This window comes from Capra hircus, chromosome 1 (assembly GCF_001704415.2).
Source record: "Capra hircus breed San Clemente chromosome 1, ASM170441v1, whole genome shotgun sequence".
Classification (NCBI taxonomy): domain Eukaryota; kingdom Metazoa; phylum Chordata; class Mammalia; order Artiodactyla; family Bovidae; genus Capra; species Capra hircus.
In genome coordinates, this window is record NC_030808.1 from 25,153,039 (window position 1) to 25,172,643 (window position 19,605).

Consider the following 19,605-nt stretch of genomic DNA (forward strand, 5'->3'; position numbering starts at 1 on the left):
TGCTTAACATTCCACTGTCTGTAAATACTCATATGGAGGAAACCATTTTTTCCTTATTCATCCAGGCAAATGGATTTCTCTGCTCTTCCAAGCTTATCCCTATCCTAGTACCCATGGGAAATAGATGGGGAAACAGTGGAAACAGTGTCAGACTTTATTTTGGGGGGGGCTCCAAAATCACTGCAGATGGTGATTGCAGCCATGAAATTAAAAGACGCTTACTCCTTGGAAGAAAAGTTATGACGAACCTAGATAGCATATTCAAAAGCGGAGACATTACTTTGCCAACAAACGTCTGTCTAGTCAAGGCTATGGTTTTTCCAGTGGTCATGTATGGATGTGAGAGTTGGACTGTGAAGAAAGCAGAGTGCCGAGGAACTAATGCTTTTGAACTGTGGTGTTGGAGAAGACTCTTGAGAGTCCCTTGGGCTGCAAGGAGATCCAACCACTCCATTCTGAAGGAGATCAGCCCTGGGATTTCTTTGGAAGGAATGATGCTAAAGCTGAAACTCCAGTACTTTGGCCACCTCATGCGAAAAGTTGACTCACTGGAAAAGACTCTGATGGTGGGAGGGATTGGAGGCACGGGGAGAAGGGGACTACGGAGGATGAGATGGCTGGATGGCATCACCGACTCATGGACGTGGGTTTGGGTGAATTCCGGGAGTTGGTGATGGACAGGGAGGCCTGGCGTGCTGCAGTTCATGGGGTCGCAAAGAGTCGGACACAACTGAGCGACTGAGTTGAACTGAACTGAACTGAGCCATTTCTTCTCCAGGGGATCTTTCCAACCCAGGGATCAAACCTGGGTCTCCTGCATTGCAGGCAGATTCTTTACTTTCTGAGCCACCAGGGAAGCCCAAAAGTAACCACACTGGGCTCAAGTTCCCAAAAGGTGTTTGGAGCTCTAGGGGATGAGTGGGGATCTATGAAGTCCAGTTCAGCACAATGTATACCAGTGCTTCTCAAACTGGAATCTGCATGGAGTTGCCTTAAAATATTGTTTAAGTATACTGTCTGATTCAGGTGGTCTGAGCAGGACCCTGCTTTTAGCATCTTTAATTTGCTACCAGGTGACGCCAATGCTGCTGGTCCACAGATCACATTTTGAGCAGGAACCTACAGTTGCTGCTTGTAGCAGACCCAATCCTTCCCACATCCTTCCTGAGTCTGCCTCCCCTAAATGGTTGGAGGCATTACCATCCATATGGCTTTCTTTTCTTTCTTATCCATTCCTAGTTATTGCAGCACCCAGATTTCTAGGGGAAATCTTATTCTAACTTTTTCTAGAAAATCTCATCAACCACAGACCATGCCTAAGATTGTAACATGTAAAACATTACTATGCTATAATTTTCCTTTGATTTCTCATCAAATTTGCTTCATTAAATAAAAATCTATTAGACTCTGAAAAAGCTTTACATATACAGATTACTGGCAAAGTACAGGAATGCAATTAATTCTACTTTAGAGAATAATTATTTTGTGTATGTCCCCTCTATCCAGAAAGAAAAAGTAAGTATGATTAGGTCCTGTTTTGCATATGTAAAGTTTCTTGAGAAACCCTTCAGGTACCATCAATATTAATTGTTTCCTTATCAATCAGGAAGTTTAAAGCTTTTGTTTTTTTATCAGCCAGTTATATTCATATTTATATTTATCTACAATATAAACACAGGTTGACTTACTCAGAGTGGGTCACTTTGCTGAGAGCCTATTCTAGATTTTGTTGTTGTTCAGTCTTTAAGTAATGTTCGACTCTTTGCAACCCACTGGGCTGCAACTCACCAGGCTTCCCTTTCCTTCAACATCTCCCAGAGTTTGCTCAAACGCATGTCCATTGAGTCAGTGAAGCCATCCAACTATCTCATCCTCTGTCATCCCCTTCTCCTGCCTTCAATCTTAGAATCTAAAAAACTCCTTTGACTTTTTGTACTAGGGGAAGTCAACTAAATTTCCTGAGTAATATCATCACCCAAAAGAGCAATTAACTATTGCAAAACCTTGAAAGAAAAACTCCCAGGGAAACAATACTGAGACTGCATTCTAAGAGCCATGGCTTCAAATCAGTGTTTAAGATCATACGAACCACTTGCTTTTACAAAGAAGTGGAAATGAGATTGTTTCTTGAAGTGGCATTCTGATATTTCATGATGTTAAACACTTCAAGTTACATGTTAGATCACATCATTGAAACAATGGGCCAAGAATGTCAACGAATACTTGAATCACAGATGGCTCCAGAGGAGGCAAATCTTGAGTTGATTATAACAGAATGACCAGTGAAACAGGAAGAGAAACACATTCCACAATGAGGGTACAGAGGAAAGTGTCATTTCTTGAAAATGTGATGGGCTGCAGCATACTGAGTCACTGTTAGCCAATCACAGCTAACAAACCCCATCCAAACTTTCACTCTCATCTTCATGGTCACAGACTTAACCTTGACTTCACCATCAGCAACAGTTGCATCTCTTATAAAATCTCAACTTCTGCTCTCTCACCCTACAAAGTTAAACCAAGTCTTCAATCTACAAATCTAATCTTCACTTTTCACCTCCATTACTACGTCTATTTCTAACTGGCACCTTCCCCTGTCTGTAATACTGCAATAGCTTCCTAACTGACCTCCCCCAATCATTCTGCAATCCATTCCCTACTCATGTAGCAAGCAAGTATCACATGAGTGAAGTTTTAAAATATAAATCAGATCATGTCACCTCCACCATTGCTTAAAAACCTTCTGCAGCACTCAATACCATACAATTGCACTCTTTTCACATGATAGCAACATTATGCTCAAAATCCTTCAAGCTAGGCTTCAGCAGTATGTAAACCAAGAACTTCCAGACGTACAAACTCAATTTATAAAAGGCAGAGGAACCAGAGATCAAATTGCCAACATATGGTGGATCATAGAAAAAGCAAGGGAATTAAAAAAAAAAAAATCTGCTTCATTGACTACACGAAAGCCTTTGACTATGTGGATCACAGTGGAACAGTGGAATATTCTTAATGAGATGGGAATACTAGACCACATGGTCTGTCTCCTGAGAAACCTGTATGCAGGACAAGAGCAACAGTTAGAACTGGACATGGAACAATGTACTGGCTCCAAACTGGGAAAGGAGTACGTCAAGGCTGTATATTGTCACCCTGCTTATTTAACTTATATGAAGAGTACATCATGAGAAACGCTGGGCTGGATGAAGCACAGCTGGAATCAAGATTGCCAGGAAAAATATCAATAACCTCATATATGCAGATGATACCACTTGAGTGGCAGGAAGTGAAGAGAAACTTCACTTCCAAGAGTCTCTTGGTAAAAGTTAAAGAAGAAGAGTGAAAAAACTGGCTTAAAACTCAACATTCAAAAAACTAAGATCATGGCATCTGGTCCCACCACTTCATGGCAAACAGATGGGGGAAAGGTGGAAGCAATGTCAGATTTCATTTTCTTGGGCTCCAATATCAATGTGGATGGTGACTGCAGCCACGAAATGCAAGGACACTTGCTCCCTGGAAGAAAAGGTATGACAAACTTTGACAGTGTATTAAAAAGCAGAGACATCACTTGCCGACGAAGGTCCATATATCCAAAGCTATGATATTGCCAGTAGTCATGTAGGGATGTGAGATTTGGACCATAAAGAAGGCTGAGCACCAAAGAATTGATGCTTTCAAACTGTGGTATTGGAGAAGACTATTGAGAGTCTCTTGCACTGCAAGGAGATCAAACCAGGTAATCCTAAAGGAATTAAGTCCTGAATATTCACTGGAAGGACTGATGCTAAAGCTGAAGCTCCAATACTTTAGCCACTTGATGCGAAGAGCAGATTCACTGGAAAAGACCATGATGCTGGGAAAGATTGAAGGCAAAAGGAGAAGGAGCGAGAGAGGATGAGATGGTTGGATGGCATCACTGACTCAAAGGACATGAGTTCCAGCAAAACCAAGGAGATGGTGAAGGACAGGGAAGCCTGGCATGCTGCAGTGCTTGGGTTTGCCAAGAGTGGGACACAACCTAGCAACTGAACCACAACAATGTTGTGCTGAACATACACTCCGAAAACATTAACCCAGTTACAAGACCCTGAATGACCTGGCCCATATCTCTAGCTGTTTTCCTTAGTCATAGGCCATATTAGCCATCTTTCATTTTCTCAGATATACCCATTTATCTTTTTTTATGGCCTTTAAGATGCTTTTCTTTTACTGTGCATCTTGCTAACATCCACATATTTTTCTGCTCTTGGTTTAACATTAATACTTCTTGGCACATGTCACAATTTTAAGGAAAAAATAATTTATAGGGTTAGTTACTTATTTTCTGTCATCTTACCCCATTCTTTCCACTATATTGTCATTTCTATGAAGGCAGAAACCATTTTCTTTTTTGTTTACCATTGAATAGCAAAAACTAAGCAGAATGCCTGGATAGAGTTATTTTGGGAAAAATCAATTTTTTGGACAAACTATGTTTTGTTATTCTTCATATTTTTATTTAATGTCTGACTTTTAATGTCCATATTATGTAACTAAGGAAAGAACTTTTATGCCCCCAAAACATTCAATGGGGCTTTATTCTAACATGACAAAAAAATTTTTTTTGAATTGACAATTAATGAAAGTTTTAAGTTAATTTATGTTGTATCAATTAAAATTAACTACACTAAGAATGTATACATATGTTTTATTGAATAAACTTGTCATTGAAGCAAATACTTTAAAATAAATACAAATAATTAACATGTTAGTCTGTGTATGTGGGAAAGATGTTTAACATTGAAATCATAAGTAATAGGAGGATGACAAGGAGCAGTGATATGATGAAAAGATTTTAAGAGATAACCAGATCTAACTGGTTATTTTATTATTTTTTTAAAGACAGCATTGTTGATATGAGTCACTGCCAAGGATTTCCCATAAATAAGTAAATACTGAATTGATTTCCTGAAAGCCTCAAGAGACTTTATATTTAAGCATCAAATAGTGTTGAAATAATCATCTTAGTACTTTTCAGCATATATAAACGCCAGCTACTTTTTGAGAAAATAAAAGGAATGGCTCATGAGACTGGTGATGAAATATGTAACCTTTAACCCCAAGATTACTGGATTGAAACTGGTCCAGGATGGTGTATATAGTAATATTCATCAGATGGAAGCTATTTTGCAGCATCCCATCCAGAGAGCTAAATTCTTCCATTTAGTCTTTATGACACAGTAATATATTCCAACATAGCTAATGCTTTCCTCTTTTTTTTTTTTGCCATCTAAGAAAAGACTGAATATTAATTGAATAGTAAATAGGTTTCCCTAGAGAACACATAGTGATGTTAGGATATCTATAAGGATATCCACCCAACTTTCAGCAGTGGTTAACTCTGGGCAAATGATATTACAAAAACATGTACTTTAAAAGGGCAAGCATGTTCTCTAAAGAACATATATTAGTTCCATTATTTAGAAATAAAAGATAATTTTTAAGTTATTTAAAAACGACCTTTATAAACTTACTAATCATATTCTCTAACCTGAGACTGGGAGTAAAAGAAAGACAATGTATAACATGTCCACACTCTAAGATATTTCTACAAATTTGCTAAAGATTAAATATAACAGATTTGTGAGCCAAAGAAAAAACAATAAAAGTTTGCCTAAGAAATCAACTGAACACGTGCCTATAGCCTGTGATTTGTTTAACAAACAGAACATCACCTATTGGTTATTTATGAATAAATAGTACATTCTCTGACAGCTACCTCCTCTAACACCCACATTCAAATGGCCAATGGACTTTGTCCTTTTGGACTAAAATTCCACTGGAACTCAAACCTTCTCTTTCTGTTCACTGTCACTGTCATCTCTCACATGGGTGATGGAATACGGGTTTCTGCTTTTACACTTCATACTAAATACTCTTTGCAAAGATAAACCAAAAACAAGAAAAAGAGAAAGAATTTTTATCTAATTTCAAAGAAAATGAAAGCTGTCTCCTCCTAATGAAAAGATGCTGTGCTTACTTATCTCAACAAACACAAAATCCACACTATATTTACTTGAAGACATAATGTTTCTATCCTCAATTCCTTACACAATTTAAACTTGATATCTGGATGCAACATTTGGTCTGATGGGCTTACTATTTACATCATTGAGATTATGTGATTTTTCTCCTTGGTTTCCTGATTTTTATTTCTCAGTTACTTAAAATGATAAAATAGCTGCAAATCCAAGTTTAAAATCTCCAAATGGGACTTTCATGGTGGTCCAAAGGCTAAGATTCTGTGCTCTCAATACAGGGGCCCAAGTTCAATCCCTAGGCTGGGAACTAGATCCCACATACTACAGTGAAGATCCTGCATGCCCCAAGAGCTGATGCCACAGAATAAATAAGTAAATAAATAATAAAATCAAATCTCCAAATAATTGCTTTTAAAGACAGCTATGGACAGAATGTTTGTGTATCCCTTCTTCCCTCCGCTCCACTCAAATGTGTATATTGAAATCTTAATCCCCAATATGATGATATTTGGGGAATATTTGGGAAGGACTTCCCTGGTGGCTCAGATGGTAAAGCGTCTGTCTACAATGCGGGAGACCCAGGTTCAATCCCTGGGTTGGGAAGATCCCCTGGAGAAGAAAATGGCAATCCACTCCAGTACTCTTGCCTGGAAAATCCCATGGACAGAGGAGCCTGGTAGGCTACAGTCCATGGGGTCGCAAAGAGTCAGACACAACTGAGCGACTTTACTCACTCACTCAGGGTGAAATGAATTTATAGGCATGGAGCCCCCAAGATGGTATTGGAGGGCTTATAAAGGGACAGAAACCAGAACTTTCTCTTCATCAGGAAGCGAAGTCTCACCAGAACCTGACCATGCTGGCACCCTGCCCTTCAACTTCCAAACTTCTAGAACTGTGAGAAATAAATGTTTGTTCAGTAAGTACATGGTACTCAGCATTCTTAAAGCAGCCTGAACTAACTAAGAATGGCAATAGCAAACGATTATTATCTATTGGTGGTAAAAACTCAAGTTGTTAGTAATATAATCATATTACAGAACTTAGCAATACTGCTTCCCTACTTAAGTGAAAAAATATGTGAATTCAAAAAGAATAATTTAATGTTCCCCTAACTGTAAAAGTTACAAAATGAATTGTTTCATTAGCCCCTATCTACAATAAAAAATTATTTAAGTCAAACTATTTGCATGTCTAGCATTAGCAATGCTAATTAAAGGTAAGGGTAAATCTCTCCTACCAGGAATTCAACTCAAGATGGAATTTAATATACTCCATATGTTCTGTACTTAACCAGAAATTAATTCAAGAAAATTTAATTACTGAAGCATTTTATTTAAGTTTTATTATATGAGCACAAAAATCTTCAAATTCAAAATGGAATCAGTCCATTTTTGATATAAAAACATTTAGATCCCCTCTGTATAAATGACGCTAGTGTCTGACCACAATACAGGAAAAGAAAAAAAAGTAGTGAAACAGACTGACAATCAGATTTACAATTTATTATTATGCGCCATTCACATTGTGCTACATACTGTATATGCATAATTTCATTTAATCATATGTGAATTTTGCAACAAAAGTCAGTGTATTTTAGAAAGTAAGTGTGCAAGAAGGTGGAAAGATATTTTAAAATCACTAAACTAAATGAGTCTTTAACATTTTTCCTTTGAATACTAAAAAGAAAAATCATACATATATATATATAAGTTTTACAATCTGATCAAAGAATGTAACTGCAAAGTTGCTTAAAAAGATACAGATTAAATGGAGGAGACAAGAAATATTTTCAAAGATGCAATATAGAACTAGCTCAATTTCAAAGATAAGTCTTTCAGGGAACAAAACATGTGTGTGTGCACATATATATTCAATGAAAAACTAGTGTCTGACCATAACAGGGGTTAGCTTGACTGGATGCATACTCAATCATCAATTAATCAAACAGTATTTTAAATTTGATGGCATATTCTGATTTTATCTGCTTATCTGAACCATTTCACCTAAAGGAGTAATCCTTCCATCTTCCATGCTCAGATTTTAGAAACATATTTTAACAGTAAAATATGTTTTACCGTTTAATGCCTGGCTCTTAGCATACATGGTCAGTACACTTTCTCATTTTATCCAAATAAGGAAAATCAGATAAATCAAATCCTAAATCACTTTAAGAAGCATTGTTTAATAACAATATCGAGGAAAGATCACAATATATTGACAGTAGTGGGAAAATATTACTTTAAGATATAAACATTCTACCTCAAGGTAATTACTATTAAAAAGCATCCGAGTTAATAAAATCGGGAAAGACTTACTCTCTGATTAATTGTACAAAATTATTTTTTTCTGGAAAGACAGTTCTGTGTTTTGCTGCTAAGACAGCCAGCAGATGACTGCCTAGCCTGAAGGGATTTCTCTTCCTCAGGAGAAGACAGTTTACATAGGAAACAAATAGCCATATGCTGACTATGCACTGCTTAGCAGATGACATAGAGAGACATGTTCTGCAATCGAAAGCATGAGGGTCAAGGTTCAAATTAACTTTCCCTAAAATTCAATGCAATTACCCAAGATTGAATTACTTATTAATATAACGTGTTAAAAAACTGTGCTATCAATTTATGCCAGGCATAAGATGAACTAAATTTAATAACTCAGTATTTAATAATTTGGCAATGTTAGGCATTAAAGAACATACCCATAAAATTTTCTAAATATTCAGTAGACTATCAAATAAAGCTGGTTCAAAACAAATAAGAAATATTACTTGCAAGACTAATTTTTAAAAGTTCAGTTCAAAACTGAATTAGATAAACAGTGAGCTTTTATAAACCTTAGAAAAAGAAATATATTTTAAATTTACAAATTAAAGTCCTCATCAAGATATATCATTCTTAAAAAAAAAAGATACATCATTCTTAGAAAAAAAGATATATCATTCTTGGCTTATAAAGAAAAATAATAATTTTAAAATGTATCTGTAATTAAAAATGATTTTACCTTTAGAGAGATAAGCTTCCAAAGATGGATGGAAACTCTAGGTGTAAGGACTGCCATATATTTCTTAGCATTCCAATTCTTAGAATTTATAATTGTGTGAGATAAATTTAATTGCATCCAAATTGATTTTTCAAGAACAAGAATACAACTTTTACCACATAGCAAAGATCATCACTTAAAGATTGGTCAGTGCTTTTCACTGGGTCCAGCTTTGTTATATGTGCGTGTTTGTAGCTCAGTTGTGTCCAACTCTTTGGGACCCTATGGACTGTAGCCCACCAGGCTCCTCTGTCCATGGGATTTCCCAGGCAAGAATACAGGAGTGGGTTGCCATTTCCTCCTCCAAGGGATCTATTTTCCCAACCCAGGATCTATCTTCTCAACTCAGGATCTATCTTCTCAACTCAGGGATCTAACCCACATCTCCTGTGTCTCTTGTATTGGCAGGTGGATTCTTTACCACTGTGCCACCTGGGAAACCAAACTTGAATATAATTGGATTTAAATGAAAACAAAAATAACTAATCCTAAAAATAACCAATAAATATAATCCTCTTGGTATATTATTTAAATTTAAATAGATATTAAAAACATGAAAGACAAGATTATTATTTCTATATAAAAATAAAAGTTTGAAATGACATTCCATACCATTTTTCCCCATTGTTTGAGAGATTGACAATTGTTAGGAACCAAGTACTCCAGTTGTTACAGCTGTAAAACTTGGTTTAAAGGCAAATAAAACACAGATAAGTGTTTTTAAAGACATTACCAACAACTGTGCTGTGAAACCAGTGTTGCCTCAAGACACTTTTGTTAATGCTATTACTTTGGGCTAATAGAATCACTAAGAAATTAGATGCAGTCTTTGTCTTCCTGTGTCTGAGCCTTTAGGAGAAAGAATAGCTCTTATTGAACTTCTGGTGCCTAAACTAAGAAAATATAAGAAAATAATAATACTCTCCAAGAAATAATAAAAACAAGCTATAATAGTGCTTTATAGATTTAACCTACAGCAAATATGACCCATGTTTCCCTGTCTACCCTCTTGTCTGATATTTATGTAACATACAAAAGGCTAGTTTTGACTTTACAATGCAAACATGTTAAAATGGTGAATGAGCAGTAACCACTGGCTAAAATAGATAACTGAAATATACGTGAATTAGATTACTACACATCTATTTGTAGTGTACTGAACCATGATTTTTTTAAAAAATTTAACTACAAAGAAGTTAATGTTTCCCATATAACTTTCATGTCCAAACAACACAATTTATCTAAACAAAAACATCCTTTTAATTTTTGCAATTTAACTAGTATAAAAATTATTGGAAGCAAATACTACTTAAGCTTTTTCAAATAATTATTATCACTAATATGGATCCTTATTATTATACTATCCTCATTAATACCAAACTATATTTGGTAAATGTATAATATCTATATACTTTCCCCTTCCCAACTATAGGAATTGTTAATGAATACGATCATATTTTTTTAGAGTAGTTTCATTAAATTTTATTCAGTAAATTATAATTTTTTTTTCCTCTGGAGCTTAAAAACATTTTGGAATGTGTCAGGACTATCCCACTAAGATTTGTGAACTATGCATTAAGGGACTGTGTATTAGAATATTTCACTGGTAAAAGTTATATAATGATCTTCTGTCTGGTTTCAATTTCATGATCGTATATTTGTTGACTGAGACTGCAAGAACTTTTCCCATAATGGACTCTCACGGTTGTGGAATGTCTAAGTTAGGAAAAGAACTTAACTGGAAACTAACAGTACCTTTTAAAATAACTGCACAAAAGCCAGATTAAAACAGACAGGTCTCTAAATCCCAATGCATTAAGGATATCTTGATCATCTAAGGTAAAACCAGAGGTGTTTTGAAAAGGAAGATATAGAGGGCAAGCATTTAGACACTCAACTCAAGTCTATCAACTTTTAAAAAACTTCTCACAATGACAAAAATGAAAGGAGAGTAGATAATAACACAGAAACATCAGATGATCTTCAATATTTCTATTGCTACATATTTCTTATGAAGAATTATAATTCCAGAGAATTTACAATCACTGATTTCCCTCCTGGTCTTTAGTTCCTTAGGTACTACATACAAGAGTTGGCCTAGGTTATTTAGGCTGACATTATCTTTCTTGATTTAAATTTGCTCTCAAATATTAACTTATACTTATCTTCACAGAAAATAATTATTCTTAAATATAATGGTGTCAAGAGTTAGAAAAGTGTTAATGTAAGTTTAAAAGATGTCTTTGGCAAAACATATGTCTTCTTATAAATAAGTTGAACCTTTAAATTCTTTTGCTTGTGCTACATTTAAAGTTGAGTTTAAAAAATAAACATACAAAGAAAAAGAAAACTTTCTGTCGTGATTCCAGCTTTTCTACATATCACTGATTTAGCTCTAAGACCTACCCTGAGAATCAAGGCAATAAGAGAAAGTACAGTAAGTTAATTATCAGTTAACTTCAAATAGAGAAATATAAACTTGGGTTTCAAGTAAATGTTTTAAAAATGTGAGTGTTTAGTTTTGACATAGTTTTAAATGATTAAGCGATTTTTATTCTATCCAATTAAGTTTTATGCTCATATAAGATATCTTTGGCTTTCTGTCTTAAGTATTCAGTATTACATGGCTCTGTGAGTGTGAATCAAATGATCTAAGATTTTGGAACTGATTCCACATTAATAATAAGATTGAGTTGTAATAATCTGTCTGTAAATCACTTTCTATGTTTACAATTTCATAATTATCTGTGATTCTATATAGTCATGTTCCAGTTGAATGTTGAATGTAATGTTAAAAATTATGAAAACTGATAATATAACTAGAATTTTGAACATGAAAGTAAAAGTGAAAGTCACTCAGTCGTGTCTGACTCTTTGTGACTATACAGTCCATGGAATTCTTCAGGACAGAATACTGGGACGAGTAGCCTTTGCCTTCTCCTGGGGATGTTCCCAACCCAGGGATAGAACCCAGGTCTCCCGCATTGATGACAGATTCTTTACCAGCTGAGCCACAATAGAAGCCCATTATATTAAAATATCAATCACCTCAGAAAACATTATATATAAAAATAGACATAGTTACCTATACAGTTTCATAAATAGTTATAGATAGTAAAATTTAAAGTGAATTAAATCTAAATTTCATTTGTCTCTCTAATCCCTATACAATTCTCAATTTCTGTCATATATACATATACTCCGCAGGATTCTTTCAAGGGAATGAAACTTTCTGACTCTTGAATGCTTATTGAAAACAAGAAAAGCCTGATTCTAATTCAAATACAATACATTACACATCTAGACTCTAGATATAACAACTGAATCATTAGTTAACCAAATCCTTCTTGAGGTAATTTCAAATGAGTGGCTTTTTTTATCAGTATAAATATACTGAACCATCAACCACCCAAGGATCCCCATCACATGTTTTCCTCTCAGGGTACACTACAGTGTGGCAAAGATGAGAAAGTATGAGGCATATATATACATTTCTCTAGATTTAGCTTTACCCAAAGTATAATATAGTTCTGACAACTGGAAACCGTTTAAAACCATAACTTCCACTACCAGTTGAAAGTATTTCTCCTAATGAAGACAAACGAAAAATACCTTACAGTACTCTTCTTACATCCCCATACTCTATATATTTAAAAGGAACAAAGGAAGGGAATAAATCAGTTTCAGTGAGCATCTTCAATAGAAAATGGCTCCAAAAGGTAAAACACAACACAAGGACATTTGCTCAATACTATAAAAAAACTAAAGCAGAAAAGAATTTGAAAAACAATAGATATATGTATAATTGAATCACTTTGCTGTACACCTGAAAATAACACAATACTGTAAGTCAACTCATAGTCCATTATAAAATAAAAATGTTCTTAAATTTTAAAAAAAATTAGGTAAAACAGTTCACAGCTATGTATGAATCCCAATTTAGCTTGAATAACCAGCTAGGATGAGAAATTCAAAAAATTCAAATAAATAGTGGATGATTACACATAGAAAGCTACCGATCTTCCTCAGGTAAAGCCTGTGATACACATTTAATTTTTTCTTATCATGAACAAGGTAAATGATCCCACGCTGCCATCCCTCCACCAACTCACAGGCCACACACTCCCCAACACTAAAAGCCCATTTTACTTACTGGCTACCTCCAGCGATGCATTGTGACTCACAGCCTCTCCGAGGTAATTCCTTGCTACACAGACATAGACCCCTTCATCAGGCCTACTTTTTCGTCCATGCACTATACGTAAGAAAAATAAAGATCCACTTGGCAGCAACATTCGGTGTGAGCGAGGGTCATCTTTGTCTGTCTCCACTCTCTCCCCACCTTTGTACCATTCGATGGTGGGTGTGGGGCGACCTTCAGCTTTGCAGTTCAAAGTTGCAGGTTCTCCTTTTGAGACAATTAGATCTGAGGGGTGTTCAACAATGCGAGGTGGAAAATCTTCCTGACGAAGACGGGAGCCTGCAGAAGAATTGACAAAATAGCTTCACATCATCAACGTGAAAACAATGAAAAGTCTTATTTCAAAAGCCCAGGCGTTAGCACTACCATCTAATAAACACTGCATAGTATTGACCTACTCTTCCTAACCTCCTTCCTAACTAATCCCTCTGGTGTCTACTTTAACTGTACTTTCTAATTCCTGAATCCTTTTGACCCTCCACTTAGAAAGTGCTCTTGCTAAATCTCTGTCTGTACAAATCCCGTCTACTCTCCAAATCCCCTGTTTCAGAACCCATCACCCTGTCTGTTTGTACCATGTACGTGCCTGTTTTTGCAGAGGAATGTGTTAGAGAATTGCTGACTGTTACAAATAATGGCATGGCTTCCTGGAATCTCCTCCTCAATGCGACATCAGTCAACACTATGCTATAAAACATATGCTATATATTACTGAACATTTATGTTGAAATATGCATGATGGAACTTTATATAGACTTTTATATCTTTCTTAATAATAATATATGTACATAAATATATTAATACACATATATATACATATATACACATAAGGATTGCTCAGCCATGTCCGACTCTCTGCAACCCCATGGACTGTAGCCTGCCAGGCTCCTCTGTACATGGAATTTCTCAGGCAAGAATACTGGAGCAGGTTGCCATTTCCTACTCCAGGGAATCTTCCCAACCCAGGGATCAAACCTGGGTCTCCTGTAATGCAGACAGATTCTTTACCATTAGCGTCACCTGGGAAGCCCTATACATACACACATATACACACATATATATACAACACGCACATATGTTATATATACATATTTTTATATATACATGTATATACTTTCCCAGAGTTTTTATTCAATAAATTAAGTTCATTAGTCTCCAATCATTATTTTATTACTTTAGTAGATTTCAAAGGTAAAATGTTACATAATTGAGTTTAAATAATTAAATCTTAAATTGAAAAGGATATTAAGTGAGGAGCTACATTATGTACTGCTTAATAAGCGAAGTCCTGAGAGTTCATCTAAATATTTTGTGCCTTATTTTTTCCAGTGAGATTATAATCACTAAAATGGGGATCAACTTTCATATTTTTAATGTTCCTACCTTACTGTTGTATAGATTTAATATGTAAAAATCTTAAAGGTTTCTCAACTTCAACAACCAAACTTTAAACCTTGTTCTCATCTAGTGTTCCAATCTCAATGAACAAAGAAAAGTGGAAAGCAGTCTTGTTGACACCTCTTTCTGTTCCTTAATCCTCCCTCAAATTTCTCAAATCAATCTACTCATCGAAATCTGTACAGCCAGTTACCATCCCAGATCAAACTGCTGTAGATTCCCACCAGGATTTAGGAAAGCTCTTAAATAGCTTCACTTCAATGCAGCCAAATGAAGGCTTTGAAGTGCAAATAGAATCTGGGTCCTCCCTTATTTGGGTGACTCTTAAACTCACTGCTCTTAAAGTCTTTAACAAGACCTACTGGAGACGGTGTTCATTTCCCTATCTAGCTCTCAGGACCCTTCCTATTTCGCTGCTTTCTCTGATTTCTTTACCTGAGTTTTCTGTTTGTTCCATATCTATTATATATATATAAAGCTTCCTCCTTCCAAGGCCTAAGCCTGCCTTAGGGTCTGGTCTCAAAAAGATCTTATTCTAGTGGATACCCATTCCTCTTTCAAATCTCTACCTTCTCTGACCTTTACCACAAAATTTAAATACTCCTTTTTAGCAAGGGTATGAAATTACCTGTGGTAAAATAATGAGAATTATATTTTAAATTTATTTGCTAGATGCCTTGAACACTGCCTTTCCCATTACTCTGAAGTTCTGTGTGTCTAATTTTGCTCACGGTTTCTTCTCTTATACTTGGCAGATTGCTCACACTACACATATTCAATAAATACATGTTGAGTAAACAAAAAGTGCTAACAGCAAAACCTTATTTGAGTGGAATGATCTGAAGCTTATTTATCATGCTCTGTATGAAAATACTTTAAATATTCCATTTTTATTTTTTATCTTTTTAATATTTTTTAATTTTATATTTATTTATTGGAGTGTGCCAAGTCTTAGTTTCGGCATGTGGCCTTCGATATTCACTGGGGAATGTGGAATCTTTAGTTGCATCTGTGAACTCTTAGTTGCAACATGCAGGATCTTGTTCGCTGACCAGGGATTGAATCTGGTCCCCCTGGATTGGGAGTGCAGAGTTTTAGCCACTGGTTCACCAGGGAAGTCCCAAAAGATTTTATTTTTAAATTGTAACCATATATACACACTGTTTAACCTCTACTAGACTATAAATTCTGCATGGAGTTTATTTATAGTTCTAATTTGTAATTACTACAGTTACTATTTCCTAAGGAAATGATGAATGATAAAAACTAAAAGATCTATTATTTGCTTATGTCCACCATGAAACAAAAAATATATAATCTGAAATATTGAGTAATAGTTTTATAATCTGAAATATTGAGAAATAGCTTTAGTTCAGTGCATGGTATACAACATATCATAAATCTTTTAAATGAAACCAGGCTCTAGAAGCGGAAGAAATAAGCCAGCAACATGCGGAAAAATTACTTGGAAACTCCTGGTCTTTCACAAAAGCTATACTGATGGCAACTGAAATTTAAATTGAATTTAAGATTACTCAAATACAAGTACTGAAAAGCTCCAGAAAATACAGCATTATACAATATTACTGGATTTATTTTGGCTCTAATTATGAAAGCTGGATGTTAATGAGGATCAACTGCTGAGGCCATATATATTTAATTTAAGCAGATTTTATTTATATTCTTAAAGTGTATTTTAGATAAGAAACTGATATATATAGGTTGCTATGAGAATACAAACAAATGGGCACTTTAAGACTGCCTGAGAGAGGCATGCCAACATAAGAAACTTGAGGTGAGTCTTAAAAAAATGAGTCAGGAAGAAAAGAAAGATGAGGATTTCATTCAGAGGCACAGATACAGAAGAATACAGTGCACTTGTGTGATCTCAGTTTAGGTGGACATCAGAGATTATGATGCCCATGCCTGATGACGCAGTAATGTGATGGGCTTTGTACATCAAGCCAAAGTTCTGGAACCTAACTGAAGGCAATTGGTTCAGTTCAGTCAGTTCAGTAGCTCAGTCGTGTCCGTGTCAGTTATGACCCCATGGACTGCAGCACGCCAGGCCTCCCTGTCCATCACCAACTCCTGGAGCTAGCTCAAACGCATGTCCATCGAGTCGATGATGCCATCCAACTGTCTTATCCTCTGTCCCCTACCCCTCCTGCCTTCCATCTTCCCCAGCACCAGGATCTTTTCCAGTCCGTCAGTTCCTCCCATAAGTGGCCAAAGTATTGGAGTTTCAGCTTCATCATCAGTCCTTCAAATGAATATTCAGGATTGATTTCCTTTAGGATTAACTGGTTTGATCTCCTTGAAGTCCAAGGGACTCTCAAGAGTCTTCTCCAACACCTCAGTTCAAAAGCATCAATTCTTCAGCGCTCAGCTTTCTTTATAGTTCAACTCTCACATCCATACATGACTAGTGGAAAAACCATAGCTTTGACTAGACGGACCTTTGTTGGCAAAGTAATGTCTCTGCTTTTTAATATGCTGTCTAGGTTGGTTATAACTCTTCTTCCAAGGAGTACGTGTCTTTTAATTTAATGGCAGCAGTCATCATCTGCAGTAATTTTGGAGCCCAAAAAAATAAAGTCTCTCACTGTTTCCCCATCTATTGCCCATGAAATGATGGGACCGGATGCCATGATCTTACTTTTCTGAATGTTGAGCCAGCTTTTTCACTGTCCTCTTTCACTTTCATCAAGAGGCTCTTGCATTCCTTTTCACTTTCTGCCATAAAGGTGGCATCATCTGCATATCTGAGGTTATTGATATTTCTCCCGGCAATCCTGATTCCCAGTTGTGCTTTATCCAGCCTGGCATTTCGCATGATGTACTCTGTATATAAGTTAAATAAGCAGGGTGCCAATATACAGCCTTTCCCAATTTTGAAGCAGTCCATTGTTCCATGTCCAGTATAAAATGTTGCTTCTTGACCTGCATACAGATTTCTCAGGAGGCAGGTAATGTGGTCTCCCACCTTGCAGGCAAACGCTTTAACCTCTGAGCCACCAGGGAAGCCCAATGTGGCAATAAGAACATTCAAATACTGTAAGCAAGGAACTGCATGCTCAAGTTTGGTATTAAAAAAGGTCACTATTGGTACTATGAAACTAGAATGCAGCAGCTAGCTGCTGCTGCTGCTAAGTCACTTCAGTCGTGTCCAACTCTGTGTGACCCCAGAGACGGCAGCCCACCAGGCTCCCCCGTCCCTGGGATTCTCCAGGCAAGAACACGGGAGTGGGTTGCCATTTCCTTTTCCAATATATGAAAGTGAAAAGTGAAAGTGAAGATGCTCAGTCGTATCTGACTCTTAGCGACCCCATGGACTGCAGCCTACCAGGCTCCTCCGTCCATGAGATTTTCCAGGCTAGAGTACTGCAGTGGGGTGCCATCGCCTTCTCCGAGCAGCTAGCTAGGAAGAGATTTTAGGATACTTTCACACTCTTTCAATAATAAATTCTGAAAGCTTGTACTTGGATCTTGAGTGACAGAAAGGAAGATAGAAGGTAGAATCTAGAGATAGTTACAATATCAATAGGATCTACTCACTGGCAATTTGGGAAAAGACGGAAATGAAAAATGCACAAGATGGAGGAGAAGCAGTGGGTAGAGAAAGTTCAAGATTTTGGTCTGAGCAATGCGTGAAGGGCAGCCCCAGTGAAGGTCCAGAATAAAAGAGTGACTATGGTCAGAGGAAGAAGGACAGAGAAGATTTATTCAGCATGAGTCATGGACAGTTCGGGATACTTCCAGAATATACAAATGAAGACAACTAGTTGCCAATGAAATATCCAGACCTCAAGGAAAAATAAAATCTCAGCTGGATCTGTAGATGAGAATCAAGCTGGAGACTGAAACCCTGAGAAAGAATAAAACTGTCTAGGGAGAGTGTATAGAGGAAGTAACGGCCAATTACAGAAACTGGAGATCACCCAGGCTCCACGAAAATAAAGTGGAGCTCAGGACTCTCTCCGGTTCTAACCTATGGCCCCATACACCTGGACCACGGCCAGTATGCCTTTGGAAGTGGAGAACTCGGGCCCAAGTTTTCACCGTGATGTTTGTACAGCAGCATTCAGTAAAAGAGTTTCAGCAATAAAAATGCTCTCTGTTCTATTAAAGGCTAAATTTTCAAAATGCTCTGTGGAATACTCTTTTCTCAGCTTGTTTGCTCAAAAAAGAGAACTGTGGTTCTCAGAGTCTTTTAATCTTGCTAATGCACAGTATGTGTGCTAGAAGAAGAATATAATATGTGGCATTTCTCAAACTTATTTGGCCATTGAACTGTTTTTATTTTTCTTTTACAAGACATCCCACTGAACTTTGTTTCTGAGGAATACACTTCAAAAGAAAACACACTCTGTTAGCATATAAGCATCCAAAGAGGATGAACAGTAAAAAAAAAAAAAAAAAAGGTTATTTGACAGAAGAGCCAAAACCTTTGGAAATCATAACAAAAAACACAGAAATGCAACATTTCTCATAATATAGAATCTTGAAGAAAGGAACTGTCTAATTTCAGTGACATTTATAACATGTGACTAGTTAACCTCAATAGTAGCAATTATAAATGGCAATCATTATCTCTATAAAAACCATAATAAGTTATTATTTATTATCATGTCTAAGCATGAAGAAAACAAATGGAAAGAAAACAAATATGAAATGTCCATCATCTCCTTTATCACAACAGCATCTTTATGAGGTGCGCGGTGTTGTTATCTGGTATCCATAAGGGGAGACTGAGATTCTCTGCGGTCACTCAGCTGGAAGGTGACACTGCTGGGATCCAATTCTAAAATCAGATTCAAAATCCTTGTTCTTTCCCACTATTCCATAAACACTGCTAGGATTCATTAGTTAAAATCTAAAGAGAAACAGGCTTTGTCCACTCTTGCTTTCAATGCTACAAGTTGTTAATTTTTAATT

General features: G+C 36.2%; 1 protein-coding gene across 7 annotated transcripts in view; it reads right to left on the reverse strand.

The window, feature by feature from the left end:
- ROBO1 (roundabout guidance receptor 1) overlaps nt 1–19,605 on the reverse strand; it is a 1,116,119-nt gene that overhangs the window by 348,828 nt on the left and 747,686 nt on the right. For all 7 annotated transcript variants that reach the window (XM_005674780.3, XM_005674785.3, XM_005674783.3 and 4 more), the window contains one exon: nt 13,222–13,548. In XM_005674780.3, the coding sequence (XP_005674837.1) occupies nt 13,222–13,548 (327 nt within the window). The remainder of the gene's footprint in view (nt 1–13,221; nt 13,549–19,605) is intronic.